A 17,894-nucleotide genomic window follows, 5' to 3' on the forward strand; every position below is an offset into this window, starting at 1 on the left:
AATAATATAAGGGAGGAAAATAATTTCAAATACAAGAAACTTTTTGTCATCAGTGAAATATTTGGCAGATTAAGACCTATAAACAATGAACTATATATTTTTATCTTTTATTGTATATTAAACAAGCAGGTAACTATGCATTATGTTTCCTTAACTTTATTGCTTTTATTTCTTCTCATGTTATTGCATTATCTATATTTCTTATATAGAGGTATTATAAATATTTAGGTTTTTGTTTTGTAACAAACAATATAACCATGGAAAATAATTTCAGATGTCACAGGTATTTTACTGTTGGTGACATATTTTGAAAATTAGGTATACACTAGATATATTATAAAATAAGGTTGTACATATTATCTGAATTAATTGGTATGTTGTAAACAAGCAGGAAATAACGCAGTGCTTCCTTACATTTTATTAATTAGTTGATTTGTTTATTGTCACCTAGCAACATATGTCTCTCCAATATTCCATTCAGATTCCAAAGCCACTTTTCGCTTTGCATAATATGAAAGAGAAAAGAGACACAGATTGCTGAGCAGACTTCTATTTACAACAACAATAGTGGTGTGAACTAAAGGTTGAAAAGAAACAGGAACTGAGGTAATACTGCTTTATAACTGTTTTCTTCTGTCTAGAAGGTCTCAGTACTGCTAGTTCATAGACTTCATATTCATACTGCTAGATTATAGAGACTCATCATTTTTCAAGTTTCCAAGTGTGGTACGAGAACCTGTTTCACCTCACTGTCATTCTTTTGCCCCTCGGAGGTCCACAGATGTGATCGAACAGCAGCGTTAGATAGACTCTAGTGTTTCAGGTTATTGCTTTGGGGCCCTGAACTCTACTTACACAAGTACATATGGTGACCCTTGTTCTGTAAGTGAACCTTCTAGAACGTTCTAGTTCTTTAGCCAGGTTAACGGCCATGATTTTCTATTGTGGAAGCATCTGAGCTGGCATTGCTTATTAAAACTGTTCATTTACCGTGTGCAGGTTCAGGTTCAGTATAACTCCTGGTTGCTGGATTTCAGGAGACCTGTGAAGACGTGAAACCCCACCATGAATGACAAAATGAAAATGCTCGACTTGGTGCTTGAGGAGCAGAGGACGGCGTTTAGCAATGGCGAAAGTGTGTGTGGACGTGTTCTGCTCCAGGTGCCCCATGTCATTGATGTACGGGCTCTGGGGGTCTTCGCCGGGGGATGTGAGCTGGTCAGCTGGCAGCGGTCTCGGCTCCTGCCGCTGGCCAAGCAGGAGAGCGATGAGGTTCAGTTCTACAGCGACGCTCAGCACCTCCTGGGAACAGCAGGTGCGCTATGCTTGTGTGGTACCCTAGTCCAGGGAATCGGTGTAACAGCTGTTCAGTCACCGGAACAACAACCAAACACCACCGAACTGCTCAGTAAAGTAAACCAGCAAGAAAAATCTCAGTGGAAATAATTTTATATCATTGTTTCGTAAATGCGAAGTATTTTATACTGCTGAAAATTATTATAGATTATGGGAGGAAACTGGTACAATTGATTTTTGCCCATGTCATGGGTTAAAAAGCAGCTTGTCTCATTGAAATAAATATTAAATTGCTTAATATAATAGTAACATTGTATGATCATCTCTCCAATTTCAGGATTTGCTTATTAATTGCTTATATTGACTTAATGCCAATAATGACCCACTACCTGGAGTCACAAGGGGTATAAAGTGGGGAATGACTCAGATGAGCTGTCAGAGCTACTTAGTGAACCAATACATTTGCTGTGATTCATCATTTGGTGCTTTTTGGGTGAACTGCTTGGTCTAGGACAGAATCCGGAGAGTAGAAACTGCAGCCCTGGGACTTTGAGGTGACCGTATTGAGACCTCAATGTTTCATGCTTTCTGTTTAGATAGATGGTGAGCAGGACATCTCACTACAAGCAGGAAAACATGAATTTCCATTCCAGTTTGAGCTTCCTTGCAAGTACGTGACTTTGAAAGTATGCTGTTGTAACATAGTGTAACATGCCAATTTTAATTGATCGATTCAATCGATTTTTGACTCGATGCAATGATTCTGAGGCAGTGAAATGTTAAACTCACTCTACATGCATTTCTATAACGTCGGATTCTATGTCTTCTTTTTCAGACCTTTGCCAGCATCCTTTTCTGGAAAGTATGGTAGCGTTCATTACTGGGTGAAAGCAGTTTTGCAGAGACCCTTAAGTCCCGATCAAGTGGTTTGTAAGGAGTTCCCAGTTATTAACAACATTGATGTCAGCGCCCCAGCTTTGCTGGTGAGTTTCCATCGCTTAAATCTGGAAAAATGAACCCAGTGCTGGTGGACACTGTATTACTTGGGTTATCATGCACGTACGCCGTTTCCTGTTCATTTACAAGACTTGATCAACCGCTACACCCCAACTAGACCCTTTCGCTCGTCTACTTCTGCTCGCTTGGTGGTCCCACGCAAGAAAAGTAAAGCGCGGAGGTTCTCAGTTCTGGCTCCTTTGTGCTGGAATGACCTCCCCCTCTCACTCAGAACTGCTGAAACTCTGCCTACATTCAAGAAGGGTCTGAAAACTCACCTTTTCCAGACCCCTTTCGCCCAAAATCTCTCCAGCTTATGTATGGTGTAAATGTTCATGCACCGTAACTTAATGATCATGCCCAGATACACCTTTACACAACCTGTATTGTTAGTAAATGTTTCTGTACCTTTTTAAAAATAAAAAAAAAAATAAAAAATTGTAGGTAGGTGATCTGGATTAGACTATCCTGAGTTTTGCGCACCTACCAGTGCGATGAACATCGGTGCATAAAGTGGAAAGAATCACACCTCTGCAACTATGTCTCTTTCTCCTAATGCAATGAACACGTTGTATTTTCGCTGAGATGTACGTTGCTTTGGAGAAAAGCATCTGCTAAATAAATAAATGTAAATGTAAGTGTAATTTCCTCCAAGAATTTGAAAGACTGTGCTGTGGTTTTCTGGATTGTTCCACTCATAGAAAGACAGAAACAACACAGGTTGTGTTTGAATGGAAATTCTGGGAGCTAAATACAGGAATTCCTCAATTCACTAATTTTCTTCATCCAAAATTTCGGTACAGCCGTGTTTGGTTTTCGATATCCAACTTTCGATTTCCGAATCGAAAAATCAGTGTAACAAAAGCTATGTGAAAGTGGCACATCATGCGGGGAAGTGCATTAAAGGTTACAGTATAGTACGGTAATGTACTGTAGCTGGCGCTAGTGCATCATCACATCAGCCGTTTCCTTTTGGTTTCCGGGGTCGTGTTTGCTGTTTCCATGTGTCTCTGCAGTTTCAGTACAAGAATGTTTTCTTCACTTGGTGAGTACAATAACTGCTAACTAAAGGATCAAATTTATTTTACACAATTTTTTTAACAGAAATTTCATTATTTAATTTGTTTTTGAAAATGTGCTGCCAAGAAACAGACATTAATAACCTCATTAAGTGTTTGATAATAGAGGGGGCGCGGTGGCGCGGACCAGGTTTTGCTCTCTCGTGGGTCTGGGGTTCGAGTCCCGCTTGGGGTGCCTTGCGGCGGACTGGTATCCCGTCCTGGGTGTGTCCCCTCCCCCCTCCGGCCTTACGCCCTGAGTTGCCGGGTTAGGCTCCGGTTCCCCACGACCCCGAATGGGACAAGCGGTTCCGAAAATGTGTGTGTGTTTGATAATCATGAAATATAGGTGTTTTACAATCTTTTGTGTTATTTGGGGAAACTGGGTGAGAGTTTTTGGATGGGCTTGGAACGCATTATTACTTTTTCCGTTTAAAACAGTGGGCAATGGGCTTTTGCTATCCGTACCGTTTCCGGGAACGGATTAATTTCGGAAATCGAGAGATCGCTGTACGAGTGGGGGTGAGACCCCCAGCCAGCGAATGCCTCTGAGATGCCACCTCACTTCTGTTCTTCCTCTCTCTTCTAGTGTCCTGTTTCAGCACACAGTGAGAAGTGGGTTCGACGGTCAATATTTTGCGAACAGCTCGTTTCTCTGAGAGCCAGTATTAATAGAACAGGCTACTGCTCTGGTAATTCCTTCTTCCTCTGATTTTACTACGTAAAATAGAAGGAATGGTCAAAATGCCATTAATTTTTTATTGAAAATATTTTTGTTTTTAAGCTGTTGCTTACAGATAGACTGACCCAAACCAATCTTTCATACAGGTGAGACGGTCCCCATCTGTGCAAAGTTTGAGAACTATTCCTCATGCTTCGTTGTGCCAAAGGCCTGTATTTACCAGACTCAGACCTTCCTTGCCAAAGGCAAAAGTAAAACATACAAGCAGGAAGTAGCGAGCGTGAGGGGCATTCCCATCCCTCCGTTCAAGACTCAGAGGTGGAACCCAAACGAACTGAAGATCCCGTCCATCACAGCCTCCATCCTCAACTCCACGATCATCCGTGTGGAATATTCTTTAGTTGTAAGTATTGCAACATGACAACGTTATTTTTAACCTTTAATGTGTCTCTATATGTTAAGGACTGCACTACTGGATTCTAGTCCATTTTAGTGCTTAATTGCTTCATTATTCATCTGAACAGTAAATCACAGTCTTTTTTTTTAAGAAAAATTTCTGCTGTGTTTTTGTGTCTAGGTCTCCGGTTCTTTAGTTCAATAGTTTTGAAATCCTGGCCAGATTTACTGAATTTGCGTTGCATTTGTGGAGGCACATAAATTTCTCTTGAACTCATTTCAGTTGAGGTCAGAATTCAACGTATGTGTATGTGCTTCCTCTTGCCTAGACGTTGCTTGAAATTCCAGACTCAGGTTTGGCTGTGGATCTTCCAATAGTCATTGGTACCATACCTATTCAGCAGTCTGGATATGGTACCGGCTCGAACGCGAGTGGCCAGTACAGCGCGGACCTGAGCCCGCTCACACTAGCGCTGCCCCAGCCCCTCAAAGGTACGGAAAAGCCACTGATGCAGTTCCCAGTTTAGTAATCGTGGTACGGTAGCGCAACGGCTAGATTTTGGGTAGAGTTCGCATGGTTTCCCCGAGTCGTCCCTCAGAGTCCTAAATTCCTGCATTTTGTGAAAGCGTGCATGTGGGATTGACTGGTTCCCAGTGTAGTGTGTACCCTGCTTCAACCCGCATGCCTCCATGATAGACCACAGACCACGACGGCCTTGTGTGAGGACAAGTGGTTATTGATAATAAATGACTTAATTTAACAGAGATCCTGATTTCTAGTCCATATGAAAATATTGTTCCTTGTCATTACCTGATGCTTTTCTCCATAACAACTTATAATGTTAAGGTTACAATTATTTACCCATTTATACAGCTGGGTAATTTTACTGGAGCAACTCAGGGCAAATACCTTGCTTAAGGGTACTACAGCTGGAGGTGAGGCTCAAACCTGCAACCGTGGGGTCCAAAGGCAGTTGTTCTAAACCACTACGCTACCAGCTGCCCTGCTTTCTTCCTATTCCCACATTTTCCCGTTGTTTCCCAGCCCCTCCCACCTATGAAGGGACAGTGTCCGGAAGGGAGTGCGAGCCACATGCTGCTTCTGCCAGCCACTTGGAAAAGCTGGAGAGAGAGTTTGGAGGACAGCTGTTTTCTTACATCGAGGGAATGAGGTTTCAGCCTCCACCGCGGTTCTCTGAAGTAGGGCTGTTTGCTGCAGGTAAACATTGAAATTCACGCACTGTCCTTTTCCAGTCTGTCCCACAACCAGAAGCGATGAGTAAAATGTTTCCCTTTTAACGCTTCGGACATAGTGGCGCAAAACCTGCAATGACTTTGATTTTATGTTTGGGAGGCAGATGTGCCCTATGCAACTTATCTGAGCAGCATATAGCAGCCAAGGGGTCAGATCCTGGTGTGAGTGGAATTATGTGGTTTTAAATATTTGTTGTTGGTCAGTTTTATGCCTTTTAAAGTCTGTTTTGCGCTCTCTCCCTGCAAAAAAGAGCTCCAGCCGGATGTGCGAAGGGGAAACGGAGTTCTGCTCTGTCGGCAGTTGAAGAGAACCGACGACAACTGCCCAACCATTATTAACCATTATTATTAACCGTTATTAACTACTATTTACCTGACATCAATGTAACTTGCAATGCTAGGTTACTCATTTACTCAGCTGGGTCATTTTTAAAGCTTCTTGCTGCTCCAGAATTTAGTTCCATGCAACAAAACAAATGGACATTTAAGAAGAAAAAATTATGCTTATTCATGTTAATCTTATGCCTTTGTCCATAACTTAAAATGATAGGTGTCTATACTAAACAAGTACCTTCAGCCATACATACAGGTGTATACATTTTATTATTTCAATTAAGGCTAAGTACCTGGATCAAGGGGACTACGAGCGATACGAACCCACAGCCTTCTGACTGCAGCGACAGCTTTAACTGTTATGTTACCTACTGAGAAACAACATCCTGGATCAAGAGGACTACAGAGGATTTGAACTCACCGTCCTCTGACTGCACTATGGGAACATTGACCATTTTCCCACCTACTGAAAAAACAACCTGGATCAAGGAGAATATAAGCGGTTTGCACCTGCAACCTCGAGACTGCATGCCGGCAGCTTTTAACCATTGTCACCTAGTGTCCCTGACAAAGGAGCAGACAGCAAGGATGAAGCACAGCAGCCAGTAACATAAGACATTGTGTGCTTTGGTTTCCCATAGCTGCCCGGATCAAATTTAAGACCCTGGTTATCGTCTACAAATGTATCAATAGAACTGCTCCCAGCTATTTAGACGACTTGATCAACCGCATCACCCCAACCAGAGTGATTTCTACTTCTGCTCGCTTGGTGGTTCCACGGACGAAAGGTAAAGCACGGAGGTTCTCGGTTCTGGCTCCGTTGAGGTGGAACGACCTCCCCCTCTCGCTCAGAACTGCTGAATCTCTGTCCACATTTAAAAAGGGTCTGAAAACTCACCTCCTCCAGACTCAATTCGTCCCTGATCTCTTAAGTTCATGTAAGGTGTACATGTTCATGCACCATAACTTTAAGATGATGCCCAGAAAAATCTTTACAGAGCTACTCCCGTAACGTAATGCAAATGTTCATATATACCAAAAAAAAAAATTTTAAATAATTACTAGGAAGGTGATCAGGAATTGTGGCTATTCTGATTGTTTTATGCAGCTACTCGTGTGATGAACATTAGTTCATATAGTGGAAACTAAACTACTTAAGAATCACACATCTACATATAAATGTCTCTTTCTGCTAATTGTAATGAACAGATTGTATTTCCTATGAGATGTACATCGCTTTTGAGAAAAGTATCTTATAAATGAATAAAATAAACAGCTTTGATTAGATGATTTAATGGTTCAACTGTCTGGTCTTGTACTCATCTTTAACATTTAAAAAAAACATCCCTGGACTAGTGCTGCACTTTGTGTTTTTATTTCACCTGCTTAAAGATAAAACTTGTTTGGTTTTCCACTCCCACTGAATCCCATGTGGTCTGTTTTACTGTTGAAAAAAGACTGTTGAAGCGAACTTCATCATACCTAACGCTCAATTTTAAACGTTTCGATAAATCTGCACGTTGCCTCCTTAGCACCCTGGGGACAGGTGAACGTTTTCCTGCTCCATTGTGGGAACAGTAGAAGCTTCCTGCCCATGCAAATATCAGTCTCAGCCCAACGGTCCTCTGTGCAGTTTCACTGCCTAAAATACCCCGGGCTGGGCCACATGTGTCAGGGAGGTACATGTATTAGTCATCATAATTATAAAAGATGTGGAAATATGAGACTGAATAGAAATTAACATTTTTGATTTTCAAGTTACACAACTTGAGTCATTGAATATAAAAGTTGTTACTGGAATTTCTATCAATTACTTGCAAAAAAGACAGCATCCAATAATTTCAGCTGCAATTATCTAGGACACAAAGGCGAAGGCTACTCTAAGAGATTATCTTTTTGCTGAAGCTCGTTTCAGAAAAAATGTGGGATTCAAATCAAGAACTTACCCAGGAAAACTGAAAACAGTGCAAAGCCAAAATGTGATATGGATTATACAAATCACATTGAAACACAACTAACAGGAATTAGAATTTAGGTCGTGACTTAACTTTTCAAAGCTCATTCGAGCTAGAGTTCTCATAGCTCCTATACCACATTCTATAACCCCTGTAGAATGTGCACATACTAGACCAGAGGTCAAGCAGTTATTTTCAAAGGCAGCTGCTCTTGCCCATGTTAAAGCACTCAACAGAATTAGGCAGCAACTATGGACCTGTGACCCATTATTTCCACATGGGTATGAAGACCAGTTACATTATTTATAGAGTTGAGTGACAAAAAATCGTAAAGGACTCTGTAGTAGAACACAGCCAAAAAGTTTATCATGTATCCCACAGGAAAGCTACCCTGAGACAACGATAGACAAATGTTCCAAGGCTGTGATGTTATGCTCATGAGTGAAGCCAAGAGGCAATTGTGTAACAAATCACTGCATTCCCCTGACACATCCACCAGTATTAGAAACACAAATTAGACAAAATTCTCAATGATACTCCAAACTACATAAAGTATTTCATGGACCCAGAAGTCCCATAACATCAAATTTATTTACATACTGCAGATACCTATTGTGCCAAACAAAACATTTTAGTAGAGGACAAAGCTTTTTTTATTGACAATAGATATAAACAGTAAACAGTTTATATACAAATTAGAAACAGAAAAATCTAGATTCCACAAGACAAGATAAAAATTTCACAACTTCCAGAACTTATGCAAACTAAAAATGAAGTTATTCCTGCCAAAAGGCATCACTTCCAACTACAGAGAATACAGAAGGGAAGTCAGAAGCCAGATGTCTTCTAGCACCTTCCGTTAGATGAGGTCAGCCACTAGCAGGGAGAGAGTTCAACGTTAAGTTAAATTCTAAGGACAGCAGCACATTGGTCTTTATGCTATGCACCTCTCAAAACAGAACATATGGCACCTCGAATCTATGGCACCTCCAAAGATTTATAACTGAAAATATGGCTACAGTATCAGTCATTAGCAATTAGTAACTACTGTAAGAAAAACATGACAAACTGCGCCTGCATCTGAAGAGCTGCGAGTATCTTAACGGAATCTGCTAAAGGAATAAAAGAAAGTCTGAAATTACCATTCATCGGCATTTCATCAATTTGTGTTGAGTAGTATTGTTCAATGTCACGAAGGATGCGGATGTCATCGTTTTTTACAAAGTTGATGGCAACACCCTTGCGGCCATACCGACCGGACCGGCCAATTCTGTTAGGGAGGGAGGGAACAAAAGTTCAATATCCTGCCATTAAAAGCTGCTTATTGAAAGTCATGGAGATATTTTGAACTGCATGAATACAGGGCTAAAGGGCAAAACTGTAAAACCAAAGGATTCATATAAGAATGTGAATGTAAAGCTCTGATGAAGACAATAAGTGGTGTAAACAGTGTAAGACCTTCTGAGCTACAAAGAAGAGAAGGCATACCTGTGAATGTACAGCTCTCGGTTATTGGGCAGGTCATAGTTGATGATGAGGGACACCTGTGGAACATCCAGGCCTCTGGCCCACACATCTGTGGAGATGAGCACGCGGCTGCAGGAGACACAACGTCACTTACACAAGGTAACCAATACAACTTGTGTGTTGCTGACAGACCAAAACGCGGCCAAAAAGCGTTACACAGCCAAACATGCAGTGACACAATTCGGTGCCATTCTCAGTAAAGTGTTCATTCCATTCAGATGCTGACCAGTCAAAGCATGCATTTCCAACAAACAATAAGCTAGACTTGTCCAATACTACAAAGCATGCTAGAATGTTCAAGTTGCAGATAAAATTAAAATCAATAATTTGCAAAAATTAAGCAATACTTCACATCTCCTTCCCATTCTTTGCACACCTGGCTCCAGATCTGAACTCCTTCATGATGGACTCCCTCTCCTTCTGGGGCATGTCTCCATGCATGGAGGACACAGTGAAGTTGGCCTCCCTCATCTTCTCAGTCAGCCAATCCACCTACAGAACAAAGGAAAATACTTCCTTAACCCCTTAGTCCTTCTGCGAGGACATTAACCGAATGCTTCCAGAATCACCACAAATTCTAAATCAAGATTTTTTTTTTTTTTTCCCTACAGACTTTTCTGCCTGCCTGAAGACTTGGGTGTTTCTGAGAGACACCACTGGCTTTTTAAATTTTAAGATGTGTAAAATTCAAGAAAAATTCTCTGAAAATCATGCAAAGTAGCCTCTAATAACCTGTAATTTTATACATCTGACAACTTGCAACTTAAGGTTGGATATTCTCACTCACGAGTACGAGAGCAGGAGAAAGGATTCAAACTGGGAACCTCTGCATTACAAGGCACCCTAAGCTCCATGTTACTCAGTGGCCAAACAACGACAGATGTTCATCGTTGGTTCAGTATCACGTGGCTGCCAGGTTGAAAACTGTTAGCCACATGTGTGACATTTGACATGCAGCTCAACTGCAGCAACAACCAACCTTCCTCTTGGTGTTACAGAAGATGACAGCCTGTGTGATGGTGAGTGTGTCGTACAGGTCACACAGTGTGTCGAACTTCCATTCCTCCCTCTCCACAGCAACAAAGAACTGTTTGATGCCCTCCAGCGTCAACTCGTCACTGAAATCACACGTTTGGCAGTCAGCCGTCTCAGGGTTTAAACTCACTAACAGTCATTTAACACATCTTACCCTGGTTCAGGCGGCGGCCCTTACCGTTTCACCAGGATGCGGATAGGGTCTGTCATGAACTTGTTGGTCATCTCCAGGATCTCGTGGGGCAGGGTAGCGCTGATGAGAACCACCTGTGTAGCAGGAGGCAGGTACCTGTACACATCGTAGATCTGCTCCTTAAAACCTGGAAAGAAAAAGTCATTTATAGAAAGCCATTTGGGAAAATCCATGTTACTCCTGAACAAATACAAGTTGGTGTTTCCATTACAGTGTACCAGGACAGGTGACATAGTGAAAGTACTGTACCTTTGTTCAACATTTCATCTGCCTCATCCAGGACAAGCATCTTGATAGCCCGGGTCCTCAGACTCCGCCTACGGATCATGTCTGAGAGGAAAACAAATTCAGCAGCTTTGTGGAAATGACAGTCTAAAGCCTAGTGAGAGTAAAGTTCCACCAGTATTAACAGCAAATTTGTATTCAGAACCCAAACTCCTTACCAAACACACGGCCTGGCGTACCGGCCACAACGTGCTGACCATAATCCAGCTTCCTGATATCCTCTCCTACATTTGTCCCTCCAATGCAGGCATGGCACTGGACATTCATGAAGTCACCCAAAGCGAGAAGAACCTGATGCAGGGAGAGAGAGCCAAAAATTACACTAATGAAAACAGCATATTGGTTAGAGCTACTCCTTTTGAATCTAAAATTGCAGGATTCAAATCCCTCTTATTACTGTAGTGCAGTTGAACCAAGTACCAACCTCAAACTGCTCTAGTAAACATACTATACAAACAGATAAGTCACTGTAAATTGCATAACATTGCAAGTCACTTTGAAGAAAAGCATCAGCCAAGTATAAACAAAACTCTGGGGAGGCAGAAGGGGGGGGGGGGCCCGCAAAACATTCTTTTTGACATGTATTATAACATGTAGCCGTTACCTTGCTTAGCAAGAAACTGAAAAGAAAAGTATTCTTATTGTGTCCATTTAGGGACCTCATGAACCACAAGAACTACAACATACCTTTTGAATTTGCACGGCCAGTTCTCTTGTTGGTGCCAAAATAAGTGCTTGGGTTTCTCGAACCTATGGCACATTTTAAGTGGAAATTATACCATGTACAATAAATACAAAAGCTGGTGTACTGAGGGGGAAAAAAAAAAAAAAACATTTAAAATATCATGGCTAGAATCACAAGTATTATACCTTGCCTTTTTCTTACATTGTTATATTTCAAATAATCACTTCCCCTCTATTATTTACCATACTCGTATGTGCAGACATAACTTTGAAAGGGAGTTACCTGGATGTCCAAGCACTGGAGCACTGAGACACAGAAGGTGGCAGTCTTCCCTGTGCCAGACTGAGACCTGAAAAAAGAGAATGAATTTAATTTAATTTATAGCGCTCTTCTAACAACAGAGGGCACAGGACTGACACGTGTGACACCAAAAAGACAGCAGAGACAATATAAAAGCATGAAAACAAGAAGTAAGAACAAGAAAGCAGTTTGTTAATGTACTGATGGGGGGGAAAAAGCCATCTGGCAACTAAGGGGAGGAAAACAAAACAACCCCAGATCAAATATGTGAGAAAGATAAACCCTTGAGGATCTTAGCTTACACCCATGGACACGGACTGTGAGGTGGGCTCAAGACCCTTAAGGACAGATGCCGTATTGCTTCGGACAAAGAGCAGCAGAGACACTGAAAGGGACTCACTGTGCGATCACATCTCTGCCCTTGATGATCTGTTTAATGGCTCTTTGCTGAATTGCAGATGGTTTCTCAAAGCCTGCGATGGGAAAGAAGACATTCAAAACACACATCTATAACAACTCTTAAAATTTGCTGAAATGATGAACTCTTATCCCTGGCCAGCCACCCTATGCATAAACAAAATCACTGATTCCTTGGTCCCCTGAATCCGCAGAGCTTCCCAAAAGAACCCACTGTCACAAAGGCTCACAATAATTTTTACAGAACCAATATATTCACTGCTGTTTAACTCTAAGGATGCAAAAGACACCGGTTCGAATCCCACCTCCTGCTGTATTGTACCCTTGATCAAAGCACATATCCTCAAGTGGCCCGGGTGGCAAGGCAGCTCAGTGAGTAGCACTGGAGGGGGAGTGGTGCGAAGGCGTGGGTTCAATCCCCCACTCAGTCTGTGTGGAGTTTGCAAGTTCTTTGTGTGGGTTTCCTCCGGGTGCTCTGGTTTCCTCCCACAGTCCAAAGACATGCCGTGCATGGTGTGCGAGTGACAGGGTCCGTTCTACTCACGGATGTATGGATGAGACCGGTAAGCAGTAGTGTATCTAGCAGTGTAAATCACCACGGTGAATAAGGTGTGTGGGCTGGTAACGGAATTGGAAGCCGTGGAGGAAAGCTACTAAGTAAATAAATGTAAATATAAATCCAGTATATAAGGTGATGCAGTTAAAAACTTATCCTGTGGCAAAAATGTGTAAATAACTAGCAACTCTGGAGGAAAGTGACAGAGTGTGATTTGAAACATTAAATAGGGGATCATCATCATGCGACTGCGAGGCCTCCTCCGACTAGGCCGCAGGCAGAAGTCGGTAACAACAGAAACAAACAACCGTCCCTCGCGGAAACCAACCGAAACTAAGCGCTTCGTTACCCTAAACACCGGAGCAACGGGGACACGAACCGAATCCGTCACTTTCAAAGTTATCTTATAATAACGTGTTCGGTTTAACTACAGCGCGAAGCGGCCGAACAGCCCCACTCGACTCCCACTCACTCACCGTACGCGTAAATCCCACGCAGCAGGTCCTCGCGCAGCCCCATCGTGTCGAACGTGGGCGTCACGTCCACCTCCTCGCTCGTTTCAAACTCCACTTTGGTCATGTCTTCGTCCTTCAGGAGACGCTTCTTCACGGGCACCGCGGCCGCCGCCATTGCCGCAACGCAAAAAAAAAGAGAAGAAACCGAGCACAAAGAAAGCGAAGTAAGCGGATGCAGGCGCGCGCCACAGTCCGTCTTGATGACGCGTTAAACGTGCGACGCCGTGACGACTTCGATCTTTGGCGACATGCGGAGCAGGACGTGTGGTTGCAGCGCCCCCTAGTGGCGAGGAGGACTGCGCAATTGCCGCTGCGACGCCCGAGTGCGCATTATTTACATTATTTACATTATTTACATACACACACACACACACACACACACACACACACACACACACACTTTATCAGACTGAATTCTTCTTTCAGACTCGGAAGCTGAGGACAATAACACCTTAGGCCTCCCGTTAATAGTGTAACGGGGCTGAGGAGATTGCTGTACATAGCTGTGTGAATAGCTGAGTGTGTGTTTGTGCGAGCAGGGGGTGCGGTGGCGCAGTGGGTTGGACCACAGTCCTGCTCTCCAGTGGGTCTGGGGTTCTAGTCCCACTTGGGGTGCCTTGAGACGGACTGGTGTCCCGTCCTGGGTGTGTCCCCTCCCCCTCCGGCCTTACGCCCTATGTTACCGGGTAGGCTCCGGTTCCCCGTGACCCCGTATGGGACAAGCGGTTCTGAAAATGTGTGTGTGTGTGTGTGTGTGTGTGTGTGTGTGTGTGTGTGTGTGTGTGTGTGTGTGTGTGTGTGTTTGTGCGTCTACGTAATCCTACACGATTCAGTCAGTGTGCCCTTCCTCTGATTGGCTGTAATATTGTTTAGGCCGGGGCCGCCTCTAAGGTATTCTGGGAACCTGAATGAGCAGCTAACAACCGTGATGGGGAATGCTGAGGCCCTAAATTGAAGGAGAAAGAAAAAAAAAAAAACACACCTTTAAGAAAGGAGTTTTATTTTGTTTTTGTGCTTGTTGATGTGATAGGATGCTACAAAACACATGAAGGTAGCATGTAATTTAGCAACCCCTACTTTTTTGTATGAAGATACACCACATCTAAGATATTAACATAATTTTGAAAAAACATTTTGGTTTCAGTTTCATTTTTTTCAAAAGAGCGTAGCCACAACATAAAAGAACACAGACTGTTCCTCCTACAGTTACTGCACCTGAAATACGTGATAGAAAAATTAAAAATTAAGAAAAGGCATGGTGTTCCCAGTAGGATCCACTTACAACCCTTTACAATCTCTGTGTAGGTACATTCACAGGCAGTGGTTACTTTCCAGGCAGCTTGTTCCACCTCCTGCCTTAGTTCCAGCAATGCTGTGTGTCTGCTCATCCTCAGCCTGCCCTGTGACCCACTCCAGCAGTGCTGGCAACTGGATACTGATGAGCAGCTATGCAGGCGGTTGCTTTTGATCAAATGAATGAGGCAGCAAAAAGCCCTTCCTCAGTACTTCTGTCTTCATCCTTCAACCTGAATCAGACTTTCTCAAATGCACTATAGAGACATGTCAGCGTCTTACAGCAGAGAGCTGGTTCAAGCCCATCAATAAAGTACAGACTACACTCACTCTAAAAGCCAGAATCTACTTAAAACCAAACATGCTGCTGACGTTAGAAATCTTTCAGTACATTATTGCATATATGAATTTTGTTGCAAATAATTTTTAATTGTAAGTGGGGAATGTGCCAACAAGGTAGTAAATTTATAGTTTACCACTCGAAAAATTTCTGAGACCAAGTTGCAGAGTAAATGTAACTAGTTACGACAACCTCTGGAGATGTGACATGTTGTATTATATCCTATGTTTGAATGTCTAGTGATAAAGTCAGTATTACCAGAGTAATTTGTGAGTTTGGCACAAGGAGGCCAATGCAGCTCCACCACATCTCAGGGCATTTGCATAGAGCAACTCTTTGCATTGGAAGCACATGCTCCAGTGCTCTGGGAATGTTTATAGTCCTCAGGGTTGTGCACTTTGTCACTGACAGCTGTCCGTCGTGGGTGATACTACAGCAACGATGGTCACTGTGATGATCTTTGCGCTGCTCTGCTTCCAAGGTATTACTCTTCATACAGTGTCAAAAAATGTCAGCATCAATATCTAGTGTAACAACATTACTGTGTTTCATTCTGCAAACTCCAAGTACATGTAGAAATTGCACAGTTACTCTTATTTGAAACATGTTCACTTTATGGACTCAATCTTTGTTTCTCGCTCTTTCAGGATCCAGGGGTCAAATCACTGTGACTCAGAGTCCTGAAGCGACAGCTGTTCTCGCAGGACAGACAGTCAGTCTGAGCTGTAGAACCAGTACTGCTGTTCGCAATGACTGTTACTATGCTGGTTCAGGTGGTAAGCAGTGTTTACACTGGTACCTCCAGAAACCGGGCGAAGCTCCTAAACTCCTCATCTACTCAGGAAGTTACCGTCACTCAGGGATTCCAGGTCGATTCAGTGGCAGTGGATCTGGATCCGACTTCACTCTGACCATCAGTGGAGTCCAGGCTGAAGATGCAGGACATTATTACTGCCTGAATTGGCACATCATCAGCAGTAGCTGGGTGGCCACACAGTGTTATAGAGCTGTACAAAACCCCCTCAGTGACACTGTACATTTACCGCACCACTGCACCAAGGGACCCACTGCAGTTGATATGGGGAGGAGGGGTGGTAAAGACATCACCATTATAAAGCAGATGAGGGCTATAAACAGCTTTGTGGACATATTAAAGTTGACAGAAATGATCTATTTCCATTAAAGAAGCAATGGATCCACTTTGCACGCACAGCACATATAACTGAAAACTGAAATGCCTGTGAATGTACAGTATCATGGAGGTTCGAGAGGGACTTCAGAGACACTATTCGATCCACAATGACACAAGAAGTGCAAGAGGCTGTTGGGTTCGCAGAATAACTGCTCTCTCAACACTCAGACAGGAATGGAAACACTTGTTGTTCCCTGAGTCTCTCCTGATCCCAGAGCGTCTCGCTGATACCAGCATGACCAAGTACATTGAGTTGAACAAGGTCCTACAGTCCATCAGTGGCACCTTCTTAAAATGTGAAAAGCACAACAGAAAGTAGGTGTTGATGGTAATCATTTCTTCCTTTATGAAAAAAACACAGTAATTTAATAAACAATATTAAAGTCAAATTCAACAGAAAATGAATTTAAAATAACAACACAAACCACTACATTATTTTTCTGATACCTGCTCAACCTGAGGGGGGTGCGGTGGCGCAGTGGGTTGGACCGGGTCGTGCTCTCCAGTGGGTCTGGGGTTCAAGTCATACTTGGGGTGCCTTGCGATGGACTGGCATCCTATTCTGGGTGTGTCCCCTCCCCCTCCAGTCTTACGCCCTGAGTTGCTGGGTTAGGCTCCGGCTCCCCGCGACCTCGTATGGGACAGGTGATTCAGAAAATGTGTGCGTGTGTGTGTGTGTGTTCGTTCGTTCAACCTGATCACTCGGTACGTCCCGGCCAGACTTCTACCTTCCTCCTCCTCACACACTCTTCCACACACAAGGGGTCCAACATCAATGGCCCAGAGGTTCTTAGTTCTGAATCCAATGTAGTGGAATGACCTCCTTTGTCACTCAGAACTGCTGAATCTCTCTCACCATGCAAGAAAGGTCTCAAGACTCATCCTTTTTGGGATCATTCCTCCCCTGATCTCCTATGTGCTTGATAAATATGTGCTGTGCTGTCAGTTCTTGCAAAAACATCATGTATTAAAATAATTGCAAACAAGAGAGACAAAAGCAAGCTTTTGAGAAAAAATTAAATATACACATACATACGTGTACAGTGCTGCTTGAAAGTGTGTGAACCCCTTGTGTACACACATGGTTCTACCATGAAATGATAATTTAATGAAAATCAGTGTTTCTCGTGTGACGTAATAGGTGTATAACGACCAATTCCACATGTTCCTTCAAAGGAAATCGTATGCAGTAGAAACACACAAGTAGTGCAGGTGTAAAAATAAGCGAAGCCCCAGTTGAACTGGGTAAACCGAGTAGATAAGTAGAATCAGGGGTTTAAATCATACTCATTTATTCGTTATACATTTATTTTAATATTTTATTCCAGAGTAATGACTGTCCCATTAGGGTTCACATTCTTTCAAGCAACACAGTGCCTGGACACACTCACCAAGTTACAAACAGTTCACACAGAGAACAATACAGTACTAAAAAGTGTTAAAATGTATTATTTGTTATTTTTAATCCTTGATTATGTAGCATGCTCTGTTTAAATTATGTACTTAGATGAAACGACACTATTACGCTCTTAGCTTTTCATTAGCTGGCGCAGTTATTAAATGTTATTAATATTGGTACTTTGTGC

The 17,894-nt window shown here is 42.7% G+C and overlaps 2 protein-coding genes across 2 annotated transcripts; one reads left to right on the forward strand and one right to left on the reverse strand.

Moving 5' to 3' along the window:
* Positions 1 to 3,797: 3,797 nt before the first annotated feature.
* On the forward strand, positions 3,798 to 6,807 carry LOC108920833 (arrestin domain-containing protein 4-like). Its single transcript, XM_029247502.1, has 6 exons — positions 3,798 to 3,872; positions 3,940 to 4,042; positions 4,179 to 4,435; positions 4,758 to 4,920; positions 5,474 to 5,647; positions 5,934 to 6,807. The coding sequence occupies exons 1-6, from the start codon at positions 3,798 to 3,800 to the stop codon at positions 6,032 to 6,034; spliced, it is 873 nt and encodes a 290-aa protein (XP_029103335.1). The 3' UTR covers positions 6,035 to 6,807.
* Positions 6,808 to 8,550: 1,743 nt separating this feature from the next.
* On the reverse strand, positions 8,551 to 13,694 carry LOC108920837 (eukaryotic initiation factor 4A-III). Its single transcript, XM_018729884.2, has 12 exons — positions 13,445 to 13,694; positions 12,396 to 12,468; positions 11,978 to 12,044; positions 11,698 to 11,760; positions 11,169 to 11,301; positions 10,975 to 11,055; positions 10,711 to 10,852; positions 10,477 to 10,615; positions 9,874 to 9,989; positions 9,459 to 9,566; positions 9,113 to 9,240; positions 8,551 to 8,846 (listed from the first exon to the last, which is right to left on the reverse strand). The coding sequence occupies exons 1-12, from the start codon at positions 13,596 to 13,598 to the stop codon at positions 8,830 to 8,832; spliced, it is 1,221 nt and encodes a 406-aa protein (XP_018585400.2). The 5' UTR covers positions 13,599 to 13,694; the 3' UTR covers positions 8,551 to 8,829.
* Positions 13,695 to 17,894: the final 4,200 nt, after the last annotated feature.

The sequence above is a fragment of the Scleropages formosus genome, chromosome 21 (assembly GCF_900964775.1).
Source record: "Scleropages formosus chromosome 21, fSclFor1.1, whole genome shotgun sequence".
Classification (NCBI taxonomy): domain Eukaryota; kingdom Metazoa; phylum Chordata; class Actinopteri; order Osteoglossiformes; family Osteoglossidae; genus Scleropages; species Scleropages formosus.

Coding starts and splice junctions, on each gene's coding strand:
- LOC108920833 (XM_029247502.1), top strand. CDS start 3,798: ATGGGCTTTTGCTATCCGTACCGTTTCCGGGAACGGATTAATTTCGGA. Junction 3,873..3,939: donor AGATCGCTGTACGAGTGGGG/GTGAGACCCCCA, acceptor TCTCTCTTCTAG/TGTCCTGTTTCAGCACACAG. Junction 4,043..4,178: donor TAGAACAGGCTACTGCTCTG/GTAATTCCTTCT, acceptor TCTTTCATACAG/GTGAGACGGTCCCCATCTGT.
- LOC108920837 (XM_018729884.2), bottom strand. CDS start 13,598: ATGGCGGCGGCCGCGGTGCCCGTGAAGAAGCGTCTCCTGAAGGACGAA. Junction 11,761..11,977: donor TCCAGTGCTTGGACATCCAG/GTAACTCCCTTT, acceptor AATGTGCCATAG/GTTCGAGAAACCCAAGCACT. Junction 10,616..10,710: donor ATCCGCATCCTGGTGAAACG/GTAAGGGCCGCC, acceptor GTGTGATTTCAG/TGACGAGTTGACGCTGGAGG.